This window comes from Bos javanicus, chromosome 18 (assembly GCF_032452875.1).
Source record: "Bos javanicus breed banteng chromosome 18, ARS-OSU_banteng_1.0, whole genome shotgun sequence".
NCBI lineage: Eukaryota > Metazoa > Chordata > Mammalia > Artiodactyla > Bovidae > Bos > Bos javanicus.
The window spans coordinates 46,523,281-46,543,057 of record NC_083885.1 but is presented as its reverse complement, the minus strand read 5'-3'; the positions used below and the strand labels follow the sequence as shown (position 1 = coordinate 46,543,057).

General features: G+C 44.5%; 1 protein-coding gene and 1 non-coding gene across 3 annotated transcripts; one reads left to right on the top strand and one right to left on the bottom strand.

Annotated features, from left to right (window-relative positions):
• Positions 1 to 7,673: 7,673 nt before the first annotated feature.
• On the top strand, positions 7,674 to 7,745 carry TRNAT-UGU (transfer RNA threonine (anticodon UGU)). Its single transcript has one exon. It is a non-coding gene; the product is annotated as a tRNA-Thr (tRNA).
• Positions 7,746 to 8,147: 402 nt separating this feature from the next.
• LOC133230500 (cytochrome c oxidase subunit 6B1) lies at positions 8,148 to 16,703 on the bottom strand. Of its 2 annotated transcripts, XM_061388025.1 has the most exons (4): positions 16,597 to 16,703; positions 14,920 to 15,036; positions 13,516 to 13,616; positions 8,148 to 8,339 (listed from the first exon to the last, which is right to left on the bottom strand). In XM_061388025.1, exons 2-4 carry the CDS (start codon positions 15,023 to 15,025, stop codon positions 8,286 to 8,288), a joined length of 261 nt encoding a protein of 86 aa, XP_061244009.1. In that variant the 5' UTR covers positions 15,026 to 15,036; positions 16,597 to 16,703; the 3' UTR covers positions 8,148 to 8,285. The 2 variants fall into 2 exon arrangements, with proteins under 2 accessions (XP_061244009.1, XP_061244010.1); XM_061388026.1 differs by lacking the exon at positions 13,516 to 13,616.
• Between the last annotated feature and the right edge of the window lie 3,074 nt (positions 16,704 to 19,777).

Sequence of the window (19,777 nt, the reverse complement as noted above, 5' to 3'; positions counted from 1 at the left end):
AAGAGACTTAGCACGCGTGCACGTGGAACCAAGATCCCACAAGCGCTGCGGCCGGGAAAAAAAAAAGATACTAGCTTAGTAATAAGACCCAAGAGATGTTTTCCAGCCAAAATGGATAACGTGATTTTTAGTCATCCACTTCACATTTAAAATAGTTTTTCTCTGATGACTTACATCTATATTAAGGACTAAGGAGAACATTAAAATAATATTTATGTATATAACCTGTCAAATACATTTTATAAGTTTTAGCTAAAATAACTTGCAAAATAATAGGGCCATGCTGATAATATGAAATATTTTTATTTTCAAATAGTTCATAACTATAAGTAATTGGATGTTATATAAAGTCTAATAAAAGCAAAAAGTTGTTGTCAGTGGGGGCATTAACATGTTACTTGTCATAAAAGGGATCTATTTTCTGAAACAAGAACCCAGTGTGTTTTGATGTCAAGGTTGAATTTTCACTATTCTTTCTGATTATTATATAAGCTAGTCTTCAAAGCAAGAAGATCTGAAGTGCTAATTACTCAGATGTTCAGAATGCTGATAAAAACCACAGCGCCAAGATCTTCTTAAGATGACATACACCTACACACGATCCAGCCATTTGTCCGTGGGAATTTCGCCACTTCCATCTACTGGATGCTGTGAATGTATTCCACATTGGAAACCACCCAAATGCCCCTTAACAGGAGGCTGGATAAGTCCATGATGGTACATGCATATACCAGATACTATTCAACAAGAGGGAATGAATTATGGATACATCCCACCACAGGGATAAATCTCAAAAGCATTACTCTAAATGAAAAAAGCCACACTTGAAAGACTACCACTATATGATTCTAGATAGGAAGTTCTAGAACAGGCAAAAGCAATAGAGTGATAAAAGTCAGGGAGTGGTTACCCATGGGATGTGACTGTAGGGGACAGGAAAGGGACTTCTCTTTCTGAATCTGGATACCAGTTATGCAAGTGTGTTCAGACTGAAAATTCATCAAGCAGTACCCTCATGATAAGTGCACTTTTCTGTTTGTTTTTTTTTTTATTCCAATGCCTTCGAAAGAGGGTAGATCAAGAATTCCCTAGTGGTCCAGTGGTTAAGAATCTGCCTGCCAAAAAAAAAAGAATCTGCCTGCCAATGCAGGGGACACAGGTTCTGTTCTGGGAGGATTCCACATGCCTTGCGGCAACTAAGCTAGTGCTCTAGAGCCTATTAGAGGCGGTGCTCTAGAGCCTGCGAGACACAACTACTGAAGCCTGTGTGCCTAGATCCTGTGCTCTTTAGCAAGAGGAGCCACCATAACGAGAAGCCCCCGCACCGCAGTGAAGAGTAGCCCCTGCTCGCCACAACTAGAGAAAGCCCCACTCATAGCAATGAAGACTCAACACAGACAAAAATAAATGAGAGAGGGTAGATTCTTTCAAAAGAAACATATTTGACGTGTTAAAAGTGGTGTTTCCCAAAGAAGGCACACAAGATAATTTTAGGTGCTCCATGAACAGAAAATGCAATGGCACGAAAGGATATAAAAGTTATATGAAAATGAGCCACTTCTAACCAGTCTTTCTGATGTGTTTTGTTTTCCCTGGTCAGTGGTGAAAGGAAAGTTTTCTCAAATTTATTATAAATATTTCAGTATAGAAGAAAACGGAGAGATCATGTAACTGACACCAACATCCTCACTTCCCAGCTTCGTCAAGTCTATTTTACTGTATTCCCTGCAGATGGTTTTCTAAGGTGCACACATCGCAGATGGCATTTGAAGTCACCTCCTGCCCAGAGACAACTTCACTACTAAATTTGGGACTCCTCCTCCTCTACATCCCTTCCCTTGTCTTCCTTTTTAGATCGCAGGTGTCATGGATTGCGTTAATCCCACACCCTCAGTTTATAGTTCATTATCCCCCGCAAGACATCTCTTGATTTAAATTTAATGTATTCTGGCCTTCACCAGTGGCTCAGATGGTAAAGAATCCATCTGCTCTGCAGGAGATAGGGGTTCCATCCCTGGGTCAGGAAGATCCCTTGGAGGAGGAAAGGTCAACCCTCTCCAGTATTCTTGCCTGGAGAATCCCATGGACAGAGGAGCCTGGTGGGCTACAGCCCATGGGTTCAAAAAGAGTTGGACATGACTTACTGACTAAACCACCACTACCACTTCAGCTGAAACAAGAACAGGCTACATGAATGGATCACACATGTAACTGACCAATAACAAATATTCAACAAATTTTTATGTATTCCCTCAGTCTCCATATCCCAGTCTCTTTTGGTGCCCCACCTGCTACTGACAAACATTCTAATATGTTCATATAGTATTTTTTGTTGTTGTTGAGTGAGTTCTTGTAAAATGAGTACCACTGTGTCCAGCGCACGTCTGTTCTAATTTATCTCCCCATGATCGTGTTAATAGCTTATCCTAGTCTTATTTTTCTTGCTGAGCACTAGTGTTATTAAGGGCCATCACTGTTACTCTGGGCTCATTGAGTCCGTGGCTTCTGATGGTTGCTTGGGACACCTCTGGTGCATCCCTCACAGCTCACTGTCTCCTCCCCAGAGAGGACAGTCAGGCTACTTCCAACTCCACCACCTCCACCATTCCCACTGTAAATAATGTGGCAACGAGCACCCTCATGTGTGGCCCTGTAGACAGATGCTTGTGTCTCTTTCTTAGGGAGCAGAATTTCTGGGTCCTGGGTATGTATGCGGCAGTTTGCTTTCCACAATGGCTGTCCCCTTTAACACTCCACCCAACAGTTCATGAGGGTTCTTGTATCCTTCCCTCACCATCCACGCTTGACATTACTCAGCTTTCTAGTTTTTGACAAGAGTAATTTGGTATAAAGTGATACATGCCGTTATTTCCATTCTCACTCCATTTTATGACTGAGGATTTTGAGCATCTTTTCAAATGTTTGTTAGTGTTTGGGGTTTCTACTCCTATGCATGCTTTCACATTTTTAATATATATGCGTGTATTCATCAACGATGTATAGAATAGCTTTATTTTTACTGGAGTATAGTTACTTAACAATGTGTTAGTTTCTGCTGTGGAGCAAAGTGAATCAGCTATAGGTATACATATATCCCCTCCTTTTTGGATTTCCTTCCCATTTAGGTCACCACAGAGCTCTGAGTAGAGTTCTCTGAGCTATACAGTGGTTTCTCATTAGTGATTTTATACACAGTAGTGTATATGAGTGAGTGAAGTTGCTCAGTTGTGTCCAACTCTTTGCAACCCCATGGACTATATAGCCTACCAGGCTCCTTCATCCATGGAATTTTCCAGACAAGAGTACTGGAGTGGGTTGCCATTTCCTTCTCCAAGTAGTGTATATAAGTGTATATAAGCAATCAATCTGCCAATTCACCCCAATCCCCTTCCCCACGTTGGTGTCCGTGCATTTGTTCTCTATGTCTGTATATAGAACAGTTTTAGATTTGGGGGCAAACTTTAAATAAATTGTGTCTTGTGCTACAGGCAATTGATATTTTTTATACCTCAGCATTACGCTTTTGAGATTTATACATCACCTAATATGTTGGTGATGGACAGGGAGGCCTGGCATGCTGCGATTCATGGGGTCGCAAAGAGTTGGACACAACTGAGCGACTGAACTGAACTATGTGGCTCTACTTCATCCATTCTTTTGCAAGAATATGTCATAGGTTAAAATTTCCTTTCCAAATGAACTTATCAAAGAGGATATAGGAAAACGCCATCAATGGCAGAACACAGGTACACAGACTTAGCAACATTCTGAAACCTGAAGTTTGGGTGCTAAGGTGATAAAGAGAGGCTGAAATCTCAGGTGCTCCTTTGGGTCAGCTGAGCAAAGGAAGACCTGAAATTCACGGGTAGGGGTGCAAGAGATGGGCATTACGCCCAAGAAAGTGAAGCTTCAGAGCTGAATGGGGCCAGTGTGAAGGGTGGCTTGATGCGGAGAGAGGAAGGGAAGCAGGGGTAGAGAGAGGAGTCAGGGAAGACTAGGACGTGCTGTGAGGTGGTGAAGCAAGGAGGAAAGCAGGAGAGCAGGGTGGTCAAAAGGCCTTTTTCTTTTTTTTTTTTTAATATGTATTTACTTGGCTGTGCAAGGTCTTAGTTGCAGCATGTAGGATCTTTAGTTACAGCATGCAAACTCTTCATTGCAGCATGTGGGATCTACTTCCTTGACCAGGGGTTGAACCCAGGCCCCTTGCATTGGGAGCTCGGAGTCTTAGCCACTGGACTAAGGGAAGACCTTTTTTCTTTCTCAGATTTATCAAGCACCAAGTATGTGATCAGGCCTGAACTAAGCATTAAGGATCTGATGCACATACTGAATTTTCTCCCAGTTCTGTGGGAGGCAAGGCTGGGAACACAGCGGTGATCACGATGGCTCTGTCCCTGCCCTCACAAGCTCACACAAGAAGGGGCTGGCGGCAGGTGGGGGTGGAGGGAGTTGTGTGGACAGACAGTCACCAGAGAGTGATAGCTCAGCACGGTCAAGGGGATGCCAGAGTGACCAAGGGAGGACGCTCAGGCCAAGAGGTCAGGGCCGCCATGGGGAAAACAAAGGGAATGTGTGAACCCAAAGGAAGTGTCCAACCTAGCCGAGGGTGCAGAGGAAGGCTTCCTGGAGGAAGGGACATTGGAGGAGGAGATGGGCTGGCAGGTAAAAGGCAGAAAAGAACATTCCTGACAGAGGGAGCATGATCTATATATACAATGGAATATCCTTCAGCCTTAGAAAGGCAGGAAATCCCGCAATACACAACACGGATGAACCTAGAGAACCCGGTGCTGCATGAAATAAACCAGTCACAGAACAACAAATAGTGTATAATTCCACTTATCACAGGTAATGAAGGGACTTCCCTGGTGGCCTAACAGCTAAGACTCCATGCTCCCAGTGCAGGGGCCCTGGGTTTGATCCCTGGTCAAGGAAGTAGATCCCACACGCTATGACTAAGACCTGACACCGCCAAATAAATAAAAATATTTTTTTAAAAAAGAGGAAAATAGTCAGACTCATTAAAGCAGAGAGTAGAATGGTGATTGCCAGGGGATGGGGAATGATGAGGAGAATGGGGAAATTACTAATCAACGGATGTAAAGTTTCAGTTATACAAGATGAATAAATTCTAAAGGTCTGCTGTCCAACACTGTGCTTTCAAGTTAACAGTACTGTGCTGTGCAAGGCTGTCGTGGTGGAACTGTTCTCCATAGTACCATCCCACAGGTCACCTGCCAGATCTTTCCAGAGGAGACAAACAGTGGCCCCCACTAACAGGGCAATAAGATGAAGACAGAATATACATATTCCTTGCCCTTGTGCAAATTACGTTTTAGTGGTGGGGAGATGATTATCAAGGGCTAGAATGTAGGGAATATTAGTGGTAAGTGCTTAAGAAATGAAAGGGGTGAGGGCTGCAAAGTGTGTGTTTTGTTTTTTTGGCCCTTCTTGCGGGATCCCAATTCTCTTGGCAGTCAGTGTGGAGTCCTAACCACTGGACTGCCAGGGAATTGTGTGTGTGGAGGTGAACTGGTAGGTCGAGTGGTCAGGGAAGAGCTCACTTCATGGTACCTGGGAAGAGCTGAATGCAGGAGGGAGCAAGCCGAGTGGCTAGCTCGTGGGAAAGCACTGCAGACAGAGCAAGGGGCGGGTGCACAGACCTTGCGGTTGGAGCTAGCCTAGTGCGTTGACCTCGTTACCTCACAGTTCTGTCACAATCAAGAGCAGTGCAGTAGGAACTGCTAGAGCACATCCGCAGTGGGAGAGCAAAGAGGAAATGCAGAGCTGTGTCTATCCTTATCAAACCAACTATAGACAGAACCCGTATTTATGTTTCTAGATGCTTCTCTGGGCAATCTCTGAAACTGCTCATGGTGGCAGCCTCTGGGCAGAACTGGGTGAGTGGGGTCAAGGGAAGTCCTACATCTTGGTTTTTCACTGGACGGTATTCATTTGAAATTTCACCATGTTTACATTCTTTCCTATTCCCAACACATGCCACAAGCTTCTAGTTTCTCTGTGCGCACTACGCCCATTGGTTTACAGCCGCCCCTCCTCATGGGTGGCCGTTTCAGGAGCACTCTCACAGGGCCATCATCTCTCTGCTCTTTTGAACATAAGTTTGTAAAACAACCATTTATTGTCACCCTGCTTATTTAACTTATACACAGAGTACATCAAGCAAAATGCTGGGCTGGATGAAGCACAAGCGGGAATCAAGACTGCCGGGAGAAATATCAATAACCTCAGACATGCAGATGACACCACACTTATGGCAGAAAGTGAAGAACTAAACAGCCTCTTGATAAAAGAGGAGAGTGAAAAAGCTGGCTTAAAACTCAACATTCAAAAAACTAAGATCATGGCAGTTGGTCCCATCACTTCATGGCAAATAGATGGGGAAAACAATGGAAACAGAGACAGACTTGGGCTCCAAAATCACTGCAGATGGTGACTGCAGCCATGAAATTAAACGTTTCCTCTCTGGAAGAAAAGCTATGACCAACCTAGACAGCATATTAAAAAGCAGAGACATTACTTGGCTGCTGCTACTGCTAAGTCACTTCAGTCGTGTCCGACTCTGTGCGACCCCATAGACAGCAGCCCACCAGGCTCCCCCGTCCCTGGATTCTCCAGGCAAGAACACTGGAGTGGGTTGCCATTTCCTTCTCTAGTGCATGAAAGTGAAAAGTGAAAGGGAAGTCGCTCAGTCATGTCCGACTCTTATCGACCCCATGGACTACAGCCCATCAGGCTCCTCCATCCATGGGATTTTCCAGGCAAGAGTACTGGAGTGGGGTGCCATTGCCTTCTCCATTACTTGGCTGACAAAGGTCCATCTAGTCAAAGCTATGGTTTTTCCAGTAGTCATGTATGGATGTGAGAGTTGGGACTATAAAGAAAGCTGAGTGCCGAAGAACTGATGCTTTTGAACTAGTACTAGAGAAGACTCTTGAGTCCCTTGGACTGCAAAGAGATCCAACCAGTCCATCCTAAAGGAAATCAGTCCTGAATTGGAAGTCCTGAATTGGAAGGACTGATGCTAAAGCTGAAACTCCAATACTTTAGCCACCTGATGTGAAGAACTGACTCATTGGAGAAGACCCTGATGCTGGGAAAGATTGAAGACAGGAGGAAAAGGGGACGACAGAGGATGAGATGGTTGGATGGCATCACCAATTCGATGAACATGAGTTTGAGCAAGCTCTGGAAGTTGGTGATGGACAGGGAAGCCTGGCGTGCTGCAGTCCATGGAGTTACAAAGAGCTGGACACGACTGAGTGACTGAACTGACTGACTTGAGAAAACACCAATCTGACCACAACATGGTACGCTAGCTGTCACGCCGTCTGAGGAATTCCCTATTGACAAGTTTGCAGAGGATGATATTTTGTACTGTTGTGTGACAATTCCTTTGGGGATGTCAAGAAAGGACAATTCTTAACTTGGTCTACTTACATGACTTCCAACCGTCACTATGATCAACACAATACAGGAGGCCTAGAAAACTGGGAGAAATTAACACATTGCACGTTAGACTGCTTATTAGACAATATTAAGAACTTCTTAGTTTTTAGATGTAATTATGATTGTTTAAAATAAATCTGTACCATATTTCTAGATAAAATATGATCTCCAGTATCTGCTTTAAAATTATCTAGACAGGGAATTCCCTGATGGTCCAGGGTTAGGGCTTGGCACTTGTACTGCCAAGGGTCTAGGTTCAATCCCTGGTTGGGGAACTAAGATCCCACAACCTGGTGGCGTGGCAATAACTAAATAAAGTAACCTAGTACAGAGAAGCAGCTGAGATGAAACTAATGGGTCATTTGTTGATCACTGTTGAGCTAGGTGATAGTTTTATTATACTATTTTCTTGTGATTCAAAATATAAGTTTTAAAAATTGTACAGATAACAAAGCAGAACGTATGGATAAATTTTAGCACATACAGTAACTTGAAGTTATTTTGTATAATCATTCACTCTATTGTCTGGTAAAGAAGAGGTGGTCAAAATTTATTCAAAGAAAAACAAATAAAAAACAAAAAACCCCACCCTGAATTCAGTCTCCTTTACTGATCATGGTACTAATTCCGCCCCAGCTTCTGGCCCCATCGTCCAGCTCTTTTACACATACACAGCCTTACATGTTTCCAACGAGCATTTATTATTAGTTATACCATGAGTCAGGATCCCAGGGTGGGGATCACCATGTACCCCGGTCCCCCTTCACCACCCTGGGGAGAAGGACGGAGGACAGAGGAGGTGGGATGGAGCCAGTTCAGATCTTCCCAGGAAACGTGCCTTCTGCCCGGCGATCGTCCCAAGTTGACACCTGTAGATAGACAGCCAGTGTTATTCCCTTCCTCCACAGGGAAACTAGATGGGCGGACTTCTTTGCCTTCCTTAGTCTGCCCACCTGTTCAGTCAACAAGGAACCCCAGTACCTGCTATATGCCAATACTGGCAGCTGTTCCAGGAGCCAGCGGACCAATACTGACCCAGAAGGACAAAAATCAATGCCTTGAATGAGCTGACGCACTGACGGGAGAGGAGGTGGAAGGTGGGTGGAGAGGAATATCAGGCAGACTCATAGCAGAGCTGTCCATGGGGAGATGTGTGTACAGAGCTTCAGGAGTGTGACTGTGTGTGCCCTGCTTCAGGAACCTCAAAGTCAACACTCAACGATGTTTGACAGAACAGAGGGAAGAAGGAATACTGGGCAGCTGTGGGGCGGGGAGTGGGGTAAAGAGGCTATCTATACTTCAGCAGGAATGCATCTCCAAGATATACAATCAAGTGCAAAAAGATCCAAACTGGATATACAGCATGATCCCACTATTGATCATGTATGTGTGCACACCTATGAAACCTAACAGAAAGGCCCACAGCAAACTGTTAACACTACCTAGAACTAATGCTCTGCAACGTGTGAACCCTCCTACAGGCAATCAGAGGCACATTTTTATACACACATGCACACTCACATGCGATACAGTAGAGGCAATGGGTAAGTGCATGGACAAGGAAGACAGTCTGAACCCTTACTCCATCACTTCCCAGCTGTGATCTCCTCAGGCAAATCACTGAACCTTTCAGGGCTCCAATTTCCAATTCTGTAAAATGATGATCCTGATAAAAGGACCTATCTGTTTTCAACATTTTTGCCCTTTTATGACATAAAATACAACATTTAAGTGCCTTCAGTAAGTGCCTGTTTTATTTACACACACATACACCATGCATCACAAATACTCTGTACTTAAACTGTCCTGCTACTTGCTTTTTTCATGAGTCTTAGAGCTCTTTCTGTATTCTGTCATGAAGATCAAGATGAATATCCATTTATTTAACGTGTTTCTGAATGTTCCCCATTACAAACCACTCTGCAGTGGATGTCTTCGTACACGTTTTTACAGGATGTGTAGAGGTGAAAAGGCCATATCTGCAGTATGATTTTTTTCATTTTGAAAGATCCTGCCTCAGGACGGACCTTAAATGTGACTGGACCAGTCTACAGAACCACCAACACTGAGCACTATCTACCCCTGCCCACTTTCTTTTATATTGAAGGACCAGGCTGATCTGATCTTTTGGCAAATTAGTCTTTGCTCAATAATCTCATTTCATAGAAAGGAGATGCAAAATATTTCCTGTAGTGGAACTGTACACCGCAGTATCATTTAAAATAGTGAAAAAAGACTGAGTCCAGTTAAAGGGGAAGGAACTATTTTTTAACTATGAAAGACAATGGCTACCCAGTAATCGAGCAGGTTGTACTGACATGAAAATAAAACAAAGTAAAAAAGCCAAAGATAAGACAGTATCTAAAGTATGATCCATAACTATATTTTAAAAGCATATAAACATACACCCACACCTATACAAACATTAGCACACAGAAAAGGAAGTGGAAGATTTATACCAAATTTCGAAGGGAAGTTAACTTTGGATTCAGAAAGGGGATGACTTAGGAGATTTCCACTTTCTGCACCATAAAAACTTGTTTTGAAGCTTTCCAAAAAGCCACTGAATTTTTCATGGAGAAACTACAGATGTTTTAACACTGGAAAATAAAAGGCAGTTAGTTCCCTGGTGGCCTTGTGGTTAGGATTCAGGGCTTTCACTGCTGTGAGGGCCGGGGTTCAATCCCTGACGGGGGAACTAAGATCTTGAAAGCCTCAAGATGTGGCAAAAGAGAAAAAGGGAAAAGCTGATAAGCAAAAATGTTTTAAATGCTCATACAGAAAAAGTGCTGGACTCTCACCCCCATTCTTCTCCAAATACACATTTTGGGGTTAGAGACTAATTTTTAAAAACACACAGGAAACACTTGGAAGATGTTACATTATGATCAGCCAGATCATGAGGATGAAGAACAATTTTTTCCCCTTCCTCTATTTCTTAAGTTTTTATGAAGTGGTTTCATTCTTATAAAAAACAAAAACAAACAGCATTAACAAAACAGTTATTTTTGTGTCACCAATTTCTAGAACAAAGAAGTCACGGCTGCTGGGTATAAAGAGTGTGTTAAAAAAAATGTGTTCATATCCAGCCCTAAGAAGGGCTAAGAAGGCAGATACAGTGAGTGCTTGAAGGGATGGACCACATAATCTGATGATCCCCAGGTAACGGTAGGCCCTGGTGCCAGGGACTGGGGTATGGGGCAGCACTGGGTCCAGAAGCACACTTCCTAGCACCTGGGCCAGTGTGCACCCATCCAATGCAGGCCCAGAGGCTGGAGGGTGGATGGTACCCAAGATCATGTAGGGACAAGGAGAAATCCTGAAAGGGCAGTGGGTATGCACAGGCACTTAAGAGTGTGTGGCTGGAGAGGTGTGAGGTACCAAAGAGGTTGAGGAAAAGTGAATTAAGACAGTCTGTTCTCAACAAACAGGCCCCAGAGATGCACATCAAGAATGTTTAAAATACTGAAAAATGGGAATATAATCAAAGGGGACCAGTTGAATAAAACCATCTGTATATTAAGGACTTCCTTGGCAGTCAAGTAGTTAAGACTCTGTGCTTCTACTACAGGGGGTGAGGGTTCGATCCCTGGTTGGGAAACTAAGATTCCACATGCCATGCAGAATGGCCAAAAAATTTTAAAAAAGGAAAGAAACAAACAAAAATGAGGTAGATCTATATGCAATGTCTTAAAAAAAAAAAAAAAAAAAGGCTCAAAACATGTTTGTAAGTCAAAGCAAGACATAGGACAGACTATACAGTATGACCCATACTTACCCAGAAGTTCCACAGGCTTATGAATGATAAATGTATACAGAGAAAAAGGAATCTGCTAATAATTGTTACCTAAGGGGAGAGGGCGGAGAAGGCAATGGCACCCCACTCCAGTACTCTTGCCCGGAAGTCCCATGGACGGAGGAGCCTGGTGGGCTACAGTCCATGGGGTCGCTAGGAGTCGGACACGACTGAGCGACTTCACTTTCACATTTCACTTTCATGCATTGGAGAAGGAAATGGCAACCCACTCCAGTGTTATTGCCTGGAGAGTCCCAGGGACGGGGAGCCTGGTGGGCTGCCGTTTATGGGGTCGCACAGAGTCGGACACGACTGAAGCGACTTAGCAGCAGCAAGGGGAGAGGGGGACTGAGGAACGCAAGTAGATCTAATTTTTATTTTACTGTATTGCTCATATTTGTTTTGTTTTTAAAAATGAGCACTGTTAGTTTTGTAATAATATCATATTCTGATTTTAAGACACATTTTTTCATTTTAACATCTCTGAAATTAGCATGCTTGTCACATTCATTTCCAGCATTAAAATAAAAAAAGATTTAAACATTTCTAAGTGTTTCCTGTAGTCAATGGGGTCTTCAACTTGATGAAATAAAGTAATATTTTACTAAAAAAAAAGAGGGTATGGCAGAGTATCAAATAGTAACAACAGGTCTTGTTGGATCAGGCCTAGAAGACTGCCCCACTGCATTCCTAGTTTTAGAGATGCACACAGAAGTAGGCAGGGGTGAAATGACAGATCTGGGGTTTGCTTCAGAATACTCCAGCCAAGGAAAGAAACAAAAAGGACAGATGGGACTTCCCTAGTGGTCCTGTGGTTGAGAATCTGCCTTCCAGTGCAGAGGACTCAGGTTTGATCTTTGGTTGGACAACTAAGACTGTGCCCTCTAACTAGAGAAGTCCCCTCGCATGTCACAACAAAGAGCCCGTGTGCTGCAACACAGACCCAGGGCAGCCAAAGAAAACAGGGTGGGGGTGGGGATAGATGGAGGAGACGTGGAGAAATCTTGAACTAACTACTCAGTTTGGGTGATGGGTATATTTGGGGTCACTTACTTATTCATGAGAAACACTGGGCTGGAAGAAGTACAAGCTGGAATCAAGACTGCCGGGAGAAATATCAATAACCTCAGATATGCAGATGACATCAACCTTATGGCAGAAAGTGAAGAGGAACTAAAAAGCCTCTTGATGAAAGTGAAAGAGGAGAGTGAAAAAGTTGGCTTAAAGCTCAACATTCAGAAAACAAAGATCATGGCATCTGGTCCCACCACTTCATGGGAAATGGATGGGGAAACAGTGGAAACAGTGTCAGACTTTATTTTTCTGGGCTCCAAAATCACTGCAGATGGTGACTGCAGCCATGAAATTAAAAGACGCTTACTCCCTGGAAGGAAAGTTATGACCAAACTAGACAGCATATTAAAAAGCAGAGATATTACTCTGCCAACAAAGGTCCATCTAGTCAAGGCTGTGGTTTTTTTCAGTGGTCATGTGTGGATGTGAGAGTTGGACTGTGAAGAAGGCTGAGCGCTGAAGAATTGATGCTTTTGAACTGTGGTGTTGGAGAAGACTCTTGAGAGTCCCTTGGACAGCAAGGAGATCCAACCAGTCCATCCTAAAGGAGATCAGTCATGGTTGTTCATTGCAAGAACTGATGCTGAGGCTGAAACTCCAGTACTTTTTTGGCCACCTCACGAGAAGAGCTGACTCACTGGAAAAGACCCTGATGCTGGGAGGGATTGGTGGCAGGAGGAGAAGAGGATGACAGAGGATTAGATGGCTAGATGGCATCACCGACTTGATGCACATGAGTTTGCGTGAACTCTGGGAGTTAATGATGGACAGGGAGGCCTGGCATGCTGCAATTCATGGGGTCGCAAATGTCGGACACAACTGAGCAACTGAACTGACTGAATTATTCTACTTTTATACACACTTGGAAATGTTCATATAAAGAAAGAACAAGACTCCAAAAGCAGATGAGCTCCACAGGGACAGGGCATGTACTCGTAGAGCACCTGGGTGAGATGGATCTGGCTGCCTTGGCTGAGAGCCTGGCTGGTTGAGAGTCCTGGTGAAAAGGAGGAAAGGCGGGCAATTCTAGAAAGAAGCAAAGGTGCATCCATGGCCGGTGTGAAGCCTTGTCCTCCCTCTGCCCCTCACAGAGAAGCTCCCACCAAGTCACCATACGCCCCTTGGCAAAAACCCCACCCCACCCTGGCATCCCAAGGGCCCCAGGAGGCACCTACCCAGGATATGGGGCAGAGGGACTTGTACACACGCCGGTACCATTCACACACGGAGACGTCACCTCCTTTAGCGGTCATTGCCTTCTCACAGCGGTGGAAGTCTATGAAGAAAAGGGATCAGGGTCAGCCCACACCAAGGGCTGGAACACATTTCTGATCCAAACTCAGAGATACTTTTTACTTCACAACCAGTTACACGAATCCCCCCCACTCCCAAGTTTCACAAAGAAAGTATATCCTTACAAGGGTAGTACTGAAAAGGGCTAGACACACCACACTAAGCTTATTTTGCAATCCATAAAGAACTACTGACTGGGACTTCCCTGGTGTTAAGAATCCGCCTTCCATTCATTACAGGGGATCTGGGTTCATGGCCTGGAGGAGGAACTAAGATCCCACAGGGCAAGGAAGCCTGGCCCGTGCATCACAAAGGAGACCCAGAGTAGCCAAGAAAAAAAGAAAAAAGAACTACTGTTCAACTTGGAACTTCCGGGTCAGGAACAACAGGGAAACCTGAGAGGTGTGTGTGGGGATTATGGAAGTCCAGAACCAGGACAAGGGAAGGGGAAGATGGTCTTGATGCTAAGATGCTGGCATCCAGGAGAGGAGAAAGGAGGGGGAGAATCTAGTTTTTAATAGGAGGAGATTAATTCAAAGATTATTCCAAGTATTACACTCCTGGGCACACTCCCTAAGACAGAAAGCATTCACAAAGACATCAAATTACATCAATTATAGCAGCATCATTCATATGAGCCCTAAACTGGAAACCACACCACTGTTCATGAATGAAATGTTGGAAAACTGTACAAAATAAAAATGAGCAAAATATATGCCACAGCATGGAAGACTATTCATAACTACTGAATGAAGAAATCCAAGCATAAAACAACACACAGTATTTATAAAGTTCACAAAGAAGCAAACCTGAAAGTGGTGATAAAACCAAAACATGACTGCCCTAAGTCTGTGCGATTACAACTCTAGTGGGGAGAGCAGAGTGTTGCTTTCAAGAGACGGCATGCAGCAGACAGGCGAGCTCAGAGGACTGACAGTATCCAGTTTTCTATCCAGATTATAATCACATGGAGGATTCAATTTAGAGTTATTCATTTAGCTGTACATTATGGTTTATGTACTTCCTATAAGTATGTTATATTCCATACAGACAGACAGACATATACATATCTTGTTGGGGGGGGTGGGCGGAAATCACTATGGGATCCAAAGTTTGTGATCCTAGGTCAGATCTTGAACACAGGTGGTGATGGGGGCATGGGCCCCGTGAAGTAGGATGTTCAGAATAAAAGAGAAGAGGCTATGAGGAGGCAAGAGGTAAGTGATATGAGGTGTGCGATCAGGGCAAGGTCAACACTGCCCCCCTCCGCCCCAAGTCCTGCTCACCCAGGTAGTTCTGCCAGCAGTTCCTGGTCTGGTTCTGGTTGGGGAAGCGGCTGTCAAAAGGAGCAGTCTGGTAGTTCTTGATTTTGGTCTGGATGTCTTCTGCCATAGTGCTGACTCCTGGAGGGAAAGAGAGTGGATTCTGGAGAGGTCCTGAGGGCCTAGACACAGGGCTGTCAGCCCACCCAGGCCCAGTGGAGGCCTGACAGAGAAGAATGGGCTGGGTGTGAATGAGCCAATACCCCCTCCCTTTCAACATACAGACAGAGGTGAAGGGCTGGGCAAGAACACATCAGGTATGGAAGTCACAGCAAGATGTGTGGGGGTAGACAACTCCTTGGTTAAAAAAAACAGGCCAAAATAACACTAGTTGATATTCACTGAGCGCTTACTATAGGCAAGGAAGCTTTACTCCTAAAGCTATTCCAAAAGACAGGAACTATTATCACTGCTTCACAGACAAGAGACAGGGTGTTTGAGCAACTTCCCAAGGTCATACAGCACACGTGGGATGGAGGTGCACTCCATCACTAACATAACCTACAATGCAAAAGTTCTTAATCTCTATTGGTGCCCTGAAGTCCTCAGGAATCTAATGAACCCTTTCTCCGAATACGTTTCAGTGCATTTAAAAATGGCACAGGATCACAAAGAAAACCAATTACATGTAGCTGAGGATTTATGAACTACCACAGTTTCAAATAATCATGCCTGGAAAGGGTTATGCTGTGAAACCTGCAAACATAATGGATATATGATATGATAACCTGTGATTTTCACTGCTGATGATGCCAAATACTACCGCTATTGCCTCCATTCCCAAGCCAAGGAAATGCTACATTATCAATGAGAAACTGGCAAAAATACAGATGTAAATTTACCTCTATTCACTAGCATCCCTTGAGTTCCATCCATTCTGTGGACCTAGGGTTAAAAACCTGTCCCATAATCTTTTATGAGGTGACACACGGTTTTCATTAGGGAATCTGACACCGCCTCTATTCCAGATTATTCGAGGAGTCGTGGTATTACATAGAAGTTAAGTAGACCAGTAATAAATTCAAGCGACCAAGGTTAGTGGTAAGGATTTGGGGCACCGGAGTAGCGTCTTTCCGGGAGCAGAGGATGTGGAACACTAGACGCGGTGACATAGACACGGTCCGAAGAGTTGTTTTGAAAGCCATCTCCATCTGATTTCGGGATTAAGGGTGGACTGGGGATGACGCTGCAGCCCCTCGAACGTGCAAGGGGCGGGGGGTGGGGGTGGGGAGTCACCAGGAAGCCAGGCTGCAGCCCAGCCAAGCCTCGGGGGTCAGGGGCCGGGGAGAGAAATGCCTGCGGCCTGGTGATTAAGAGCAATGCAGTCCTAATGATTTCAAATCCTGATCGCTAGCTAAACTGCGTAGTATCTAAGCCTCAGTTGCCTCCTAGCTAAAAGAGATAATCACAGGCCTTATCTCATAGAGTTGGAGGGAAGCTTAAACGAATCAACATAAATCGCTTTGAAAGTTCTAGGCATCCGAGAAGAACCAAATAATCGTCAGTTACGACTAATAATTGAAACGACCCCAGGGTTCCGGGAGGTCGGCCACCGCCGGATGGAAACGTCATTTCATTTTCCAGTAGGGATCCTCAGTCCTCCAAGATGGGGTTCCAGGTTCCCGAGCCCTCAACACTTACCTAAAGATGCCCCTGAAGTCGCTAGAAGCTCAATGTGACCCTCAGCAAAGACGCCAGTGCCGGACCGGAAGCGGAAAAAAGATCGGCCGGAAGCGGGACGGAGCCGCGCACAGAGGAGTCTTCCGCACGGCCAGAGCGCCATCCCTGGAGCCGTTCGGGCCACGCCCATATTTGCGAATTCCAACCTCCTATTGGGCCGAATGCCTGTTCATCCTCTCATTCTCGGCCCAATCGTAAGCTTGCGTGGCACTTGGTAGGTATCTTTCCGAGCTGTTCCAAGCTGTGGACTCTGTTCCAAGGTATTGACGCGACCTGGTCAGCTCTCTGTCTTTGCTAGGAGAAAGGGGTTCTGGGTCCTGGAATTGGCTGGAGAGTGGTCCTGCGGAAAATATTCCAGCAGAAATGCTCCTATTCGTGTAAGAATTACTTACTGAATATTTACCCAGTGCTGGGTACTTCTATTGAGCGTTGAGGAAGCATAGTTGAACTAATCTCTGTGATTATTATGGGGCCAATTGTTAGTTTGAAAGTGGCTCAGTCATGTCTGACTCTTTGCGACTCCATGGAATTCTCTAGGCCAGAATACTGGAGTGGGTAGTCTTTCCCTTCTCCGGGGGATCTTCCCAACCCAGGGATCGAACCGGGTCTCCTGCGTTGCAGGTGGATTCTTTACCAACTGAGCTATCAGTTCAGTTCAGTTGCTCAGTCGTGTCCGACATTTGCAACCCCATGAATCACAGCAGCCAGGCCTCCCTGTCCATCACCAACTCCCAGAGTTCACTCAAACTCGTCCATCGAGTCGGTGATGCCATCCAGCCATCTCATCCTCTGTCATCCTCTTCTCCTCCTGCCACCAATCCCACCCAGCATCAGGGTCTTTTCCAATGAGTCAACTCTTTGCATGAGGTGGCCAAAGTATTAGAATTTCAGCTTCAGCATCAGTCCTTTCAATGAACACCCAGGACTGATCTCCTTTAGGATGGACTGGTTGGGTCTCCTTGCAGTCCAAGGGACTCTCAAGAGTCTTCTCCAACACCACAGTTCAAAAGCATCAATTCTTCAGTGCTCAGCTTTCTTCATAGTCCAACTCTCACATCCATACATGACCACTGGAAAAACCATAGCCTTGACTAGACGGACATTTGTTGGCAAAGTAATATTTCTGCTTTTCAATATGCTATCTAGGTTGGTCATAACTTTCCTTCCAAGGAGTAAGCGTCTTTTAATTTCATGGCTGCAATCACCATCTGCAGTGATTTTGGAGCCCCCCAAAATAAAGTCTGACACTGTTTCCACTGTTTCCCCCTCTATCTGATAGTATTGGATAGGAACCTGACATTATGGGTTCCTGTGCAATACTGCTCTTTACAGCATTGGACCTTGCTTCTATTACCAGTCACATCCACAACTGGGTATTGTTTTTGCTTTGGCTCTATCTGACCTGGGAAGTTCCCCTTTCAGTGGCCTATCATTTTGCCTTTTCATACAGTTCATGGGGTTCTCAGGGCAAGAAAACTGAAGTGGTTTGCCATTCCCTTCTCCAGTGGACCACATTCTGTCAGACCTCTCCACCATGACCCTCCCATCTTGGGTGGCGCCATGCGGCATGGCTTAGTTAATTCATTGAGTTAGACAAGGCTGTGGTCCGTGAACTGAGCTATTAGGGAAGCCCAATTGTTAGTTTGGCCCCAGGTAAGTAGCAGGGAGAGAACACAGCTCCACCCATCAACAGAAAATTGGATTAAAGATTTACTGAGCATGGCCACACCCATCAGAACACGACCCAGTTTCTTGATCAGTCAGTCTCTCCCATCAGAAAGCTTCCACAAACCTCTTATCCTCCATCAGAGGGCAGACAGACTGAAAACCAGAGTCACAGAAAACTAACCAATCTGATCACATGGACCACAGCCTTGTCTAACTCAATGAAATTATGAGCCATGCATGTAGGGCCACCCAAGACAGATGGGTCATGGTGGAGAGTTCTGAAACAATGTGGTCCACTGGAGAAGGGAATGACAAACCACTTCAGTATTCTTGCCCTGAGAACCCCATGAACAGTATGAAAAGGCAAAGAGATAGGACACTGAAAGATGAACTCCTCAGGTCGGTAGGTGCCCAATATGCTACAGGAGATCAGTGGAGAAATAACTCCAGAAAGAATGAAGAGATGGAGCCAAAGCAAAAACAATACCCAGCTGTGGATGTGACTGGTGATGGAAGCAAAGTCTGATGCTATAAAGAGCAATATTGCATAGGAACCTGGAATGTTACGTCCATAAATCAAGGCAAACTGAAAGTGATCAAACAGGAGATGACAAGAGGGAATGTCGACATTTTAGGAATCAGTGAACTAAACTGGAATGGGTGAATTTAACTCAGATGTCCATCATATCTACTACTGTGGGCAGGAATCCCTTAGAAGAAATGGAGTAGCCATCATAGTCAACAAAAGAGTCTGAAATGCAGTACTTGGGTGCAATCTCAAAAACGACAGAATGATCTCTCTTCGTTTCCAAGGCAAACCATTCAATATCATGGTAATCCAAGTCTATGCCCCAACCAGTAATGCTGAAGAAGCTGAAGTTGAACAGTTCTATGAAGACCTACAAAACCTTCTAGAACTAACACCCCCAAAAGATGTCCTTTTCATTATAGGGGACTGGAATGCAAAAGTAGGAAGTCAAGAAACACCTGAAGTAATGGGCAAATTTGGCTTTGGAATACAGAATGAAGCAGGGCAAAGGCTAATAAAATTTTGCCAAGAGAATGCCCTGGTCATAGCAAACACCCTCGTCCAACAACACAAGAGAAGACTCTACACATGGACATCACCAGATGGTCAATACCGAAATCAGATAGATTATATTCTCTGCAGCCAAAGATGGAGAAGCTTTATACAGTCAGCAAAAACAAGACTGTGGCTCAGATCATGAACTCTTTATTGCCAAATTCAGACTTAAATTGAAGAAAGTAGAGAAAACCACTAGACCATTCAGTATGGCCTAAATCAAAACCTTACGATTATACAGTGGAAGTGAGAAATAGATTCAAGGGATTAGATCTGATAGTCAGAGTACCTGAAGAATTATGGATGGAGGTTCATGACACTGTACAGGAGACAGGGATCAAGATCATCCCCAAGAAAAAGAAATGCAAAAAAGCAAAATGGCTGTCTGAG

Excerpts from the sequence above, each read along its gene's own strand:
- LOC133230500 (XM_061388025.1), bottom strand. The coding sequence starts at position 15,025 with ATGGCAGAAGACATCCAGACCAAAATCAAGAACTACCAGACTGCTCCT. Across the intron at positions 13,617-14,919 it reads CTGCTGGCAGAACTACCTGG|ACTTCCACCGCTGTGAGAAG; the intron begins GTGAGCAGGACT and ends TTTTCTTCATAG. Across the intron at positions 8,340-13,515 it reads CCCTCTGCCCCATATCCTGG|GTGTCAACTTGGGACGATCG; the intron begins GTAGGTGCCTCC and ends GTCTATCTACAG.